The following is a 4,331-nucleotide window of genomic DNA, read 5'->3' as shown; positions in this document are numbered from 1 at the left end:
GGTGCGCCACGCGGCTCGGGGTGCGCCGCAGCAGGAACTCCACCACCCGCACGTGGCCCTCCTGAGCCGCCAGGTGCAGCGGCAGGTTGCCTTCCGCGTCCTCGATGTTCACGTCGGCGTGGAACTCCAGCAGGGTCTGCAAAGTGTCCAGGAAACCCGCTCTGGCTACGTCGTGAATGACGGCGAAGCCGGTACTGTCCTTCAGGTTGGGGTTCGCGCCGCTCATCAGCAGTCTGCGAGCGATCTCGGGATTGCCGAGCTTCATCACCTGCGGGACGGAGTGAGACGTGAGCGCCCGCGGGGCTCCGCGCCGCCCCAGCCCTCGGCCCGCAGCTCCGAGCCCAACGCGGGCGGAGCGGCCCCGCGCGCGTCTACAAGCGCCCGTCTAATTCCAAGCTTTCCTCACTGACCTCGGCAGCAATAGGGGAGTTTTGGTGGCTCGGTGGTGACGGCTTTGTCTCAGAAATTAACGCCTGCAGCGGGCGCGACTTCTCCCCGAGAAGTTTTTTCGGCTCCTCACCGCAGGGACGCGCAGCCCGGCCCGCTCTGCGCGCACCGAGGCACCGCCGCACCACCGCTCAGTGCCGCTCACTGTCGGCCGTGGGTCTCCGAGGAACAGAGACTGCACCTCAGCGATAAAAAATGCGCGATGTGCTTCGATAAGCCCTCGGGTGTTTGCATTGTCTGCGCATTATCATAAAGCAAATATTTGTGCCGTGCCATAGTTCTGGCTGCTAAGAAAAATAAATGCTCCAAGAAATTGTTCTCCTCGGTGTTGGAGGCTCAAAATGTCACCTGAGAAGAAGTCAAAAGGAGTGTTGCAAAGTCCCACACATTTTCTTCTAAAACCAACAAATTATTCTATGGTTATGGATTCTATGATTATATTGGGATTCTATAATTTTACTATAAGCAAACCACGGCCACGTCCTGCTGTTACACACATCTCTATTTCAGAAACGATCGTTGGATTTTTCTGATCGTTCCTTTCAGGAAAAAAAAAAATTAAAATGCCTCTTTAAATGTTCCCGATTGCATCACAAAATCATTAAAAATTAGAATGCAATTTTTTCTTATTCGGGACGTAACAGCCTGCACCGATTTCCACCAAATTCCCCTTTTTTTTCTTGTTTTGATTTCTCAGAGCCTGTCCGGACTCCACACCCCACACCCCTCGGGCAGCACTGCTCTGTTTTTGCCATCAGCCGCACTGCGAGTGTCAAATCCGAGCAAAATTCCCCCTGAATTTCCTTAGAACTGATTTGAAAACCTTGCGAAAAAAAATTATCAGCATAAATTAATGTTACAGTGCGTTAGATGCGAAATAATTGAGCAGAATTTTCACAAAGCATTTGTCCCCAAAGTCTCCTAGTGAAAAATATGCATTTGGCTTTTTAAGGTCATACAAAAAATATTAAAGTTCATCTAATGATTCATCTAATTAATAAACCTAATTCCTTCCCCGATGTGGAGCGGGGCAGAGTGGGTGCAGGGAGCAGAGGCTCGGGGAAGCACAGCTCTGAGCACGCTGCTCTTTCACTTCTGAGCAGGAGTGGGAGGGAAAATAGGAGCAGTGCGAGCCCTCCTTTGTGTTGGGAAAATTATTGGGATGTCTTAGGGAGTATTTTTGGAGGGCTCGGAGTGTATTTTTTGTGGATTTAAAAAGTGTATTCGGTTGAAGTGGGAGTTAATAGGCTCGAGGAAGGCAGGCTCGAGGAGTGAGGCTGCATTGCCACACGTGGGGGGGAGAAAATGCTAACAGAGGGGATGGAACCCGGGGGGGGGGATGCACAGCTCCGTTCTGCCCGGCTCCCCTGAGGAGAGGCAACAGCCCGTAGCTGTGGCAGGGAGGATCGGGGCAGGACGGGCAGTGAGGCCTGCAGAGAGCACCTCGTCTGAAACAAAAAGCAGAGAGGAAGAGAAGCCGAGCAGCTGATGAATTAAACAGAAATTCAGGGGCATACATATATATCCACAAATATTAATATTTAGGCAACCTCTCAGTTTTTATTGAGAGGTTATTGAGAGAATATTGAGAAATTACTGAGAGATTATTGAGAGAGTGTCTAAATTTGGGAGGCTACATTGACAGAGCTGTTCTGAGGGCAGCCACGCACCCGCAGCCCACCTCGGGTGGTACATACAGAAAGCAGCGGCCGGACCGTCCTGCTGTGCCTCGGCTGTGCCCCTCTGCTCCGTGAGGACCGACGGTCGCAGCGCGGAGCGGGGCCGGGGAGTGACTGCTGCGCCCCTGTGCGAAGCGGCCCCACGGAGAGCACGGGCAGCTCTCAGCAAATACATCGCCGCTCTGCAAATCACTTTCCAGCCCTCGTCCCGAGGATGAAGCCCCGAGCTGCAAGTTTCTTTCTCCCTGACAAAGTTTTTGCTCTAAGTGTCCGATTTCCAGCCTTTCGCTCTCTTAAAAGTTGCCCCGAGTGCCCGCACGGTCACCCGGCGCCCAATTTGGGTGAGAACAGCTTCCAAAAAATCGTACAGCCCTCGAGCCCCGCTCGTGTGCCCCCCCAGGGCCACCCCCGCTTGTCAGCGAGAGGTGCTCATTTTCGAAATGCAACATGTCGATGTCAAGTCAGGGGAAAAAAAAGAAAGAAAGAAAGAAAAAAAAAAAAGCTGTAAATATCTCGAGTTCATCCGCAAGCACTCTGCTTTTTACAAAGTACATTTCAGAAATGATTCTCGTGGTTTCGAGGAGGGGGGAGAAGAGTTAACAAACGATTTTTCTAACGTGTGAAATTAATAAGCCCCGGAGCTCTGCTTCCACGTCCCTCTGTTTCACCTTCGGCACTAATAACCACACACTTTCTCCTCATCTATAAACCGTTCCTTTCGCTATCCCGTACGGATTCGACCCTCCTCGCCATCATTATCTGATATTATAAAAAGCAAAATCTTTCGTCAGCTGCAACAGTTCGCAGTTGGATGAGCTCCAAATGCTGCCTGTGCGGCTCCACGCTGAAAACGAGGACACGGCACCCCACGGACGGTCAGAAATGAAAGAGCCGAACCCCCGCCCCGCCACCGAGCCGAGAAAGGGCAATTTTCAGCCCTAATGATGAATGGAGCGCCGGTGGCGGGACTCAGGGTGCCGCTCCGCGGCTCTGAGCGCGCATCGAAGGTGCTCGATGCTGTGCAGCCTCCGAACGAGAAAGGTCATTCGGCACAAACAGCGCATAAAGGAAAAGTACCATCGCGGCAGAGCCCAGCACCCGGACAAGGCACATTTTTAAGAGGGAAAGTGGGGGGTGGGGGGTGGGGGGAGAGAACCGAGAAGTGCAGCTCCAAACCATAGCACATCGGTGTTTACAGACCTGCCCTGAGCCCTGCTCACCTACGGTGATTTCTTTTCGCCTCCTCTATTTCATTCTCTGCCTCCTCCCCTCCGAGTTCCCAAATCGCACCCAACTCTCAGCCCGTCCGCCACCGAGGGTGACCCCCGGCTGAACCACTGCTTCTGAGCACTTTTATTTCAAGTACGTCATTTTAGGGAGCTGGAGCCACTAAAGTTATAAAAATGGCATCCAACTCGTTGAAAAAACCCTCGCATTTCTCCACCAGCCTGCTCAAAGCGTTGTCTTTTTGGCAACCCGGGTCACGTAGGTAGCAGTGATGAAATATTTTCTCCCTCTCTGGATACCAACCTGCAGCGCAGTCCTCCCAAATCCATTTTGTGCATTGACGTTTACATTCTTTTGCAACAAATTAGTGAGTTGCACTAGGTCCCCCTTGGCAGCCGCGGACGCCAGCTCGTTCCCAGAAGGCTCGGCCATTCTTTAGGGTGACTGACGATCAGAAAAAGATGAGATTTTTTTTTTAACCAGGCATGGCATCGGAGACTGACAGAAGGATTGGGATGGTTAATCTTCTGGAGTAGACCTTGTAGTAAATACTCGTAAAGAAACTCCTTGCCAAGAGCCCGCCCCTAACTCACACGTGATTATTTAGCAAAACTGCAGCTCCGCTTGAAAGAAGATTTCTTTGCTTCCACATAGAGAGGAACTCATATTAAAGCCTTTGGCCGGTTGCGAGGGGAAATATATTAAGAGCTATGCGATATATGATATATGTTACACGTAACATATATACACGTACGTACACCGGAGACTCACTCAGACCTGAGATCCTGGAAGAGGACAACCCACCCTGCTCACAGTCGGCATCTGAGCCTCAGCAGCCGCAGCTCCGAGGCAAAGTCTTCACTTTGGGGGTCCGCCCGCCTCATGCCCCGCTCCGGGCCGGGAAGAAGGCGCGGGGCGAGACGCGCCCGGATCTTGCTGCCTCCCTCGTCGCTCTCTCTGCCGGCGGCGGCCTCACTC

The 4,331-nt window shown here is 52.3% G+C and overlaps 1 protein-coding gene across 1 annotated transcript; it reads right to left on the bottom strand.

Annotated features, from left to right (window-relative positions):
• Window positions 1–4: 4 nt before the first annotated feature.
• CDKN2C (cyclin dependent kinase inhibitor 2C) lies at window positions 5–4,325 on the bottom strand (the record flags this gene model as incomplete). The annotated part of the gene is made up of 3 exons (XM_010716307.1): window positions 4,158–4,325; window positions 3,657–3,797; window positions 5–268 (listed from the first exon to the last, which is right to left on the bottom strand). Coding segments are annotated over exons 2-3 (393 nt in total), but the record flags the coding sequence as incomplete, so codon positions are not given.
• Between the last annotated feature and the right edge of the window lie 6 nt (window positions 4,326–4,331).

The sequence above is a fragment of the Meleagris gallopavo genome, chromosome 10, assembly GCF_000146605.3.
Source record: "Meleagris gallopavo isolate NT-WF06-2002-E0010 breed Aviagen turkey brand Nicholas breeding stock chromosome 10, Turkey_5.1, whole genome shotgun sequence".
NCBI classification, from domain to species: Eukaryota; Metazoa; Chordata; class Aves; order Galliformes; family Phasianidae; genus Meleagris; species Meleagris gallopavo.
The sequence above is the reverse complement of the archived record's forward strand: the minus strand, read 5'-3'. Positions and strand labels throughout refer to the sequence as shown.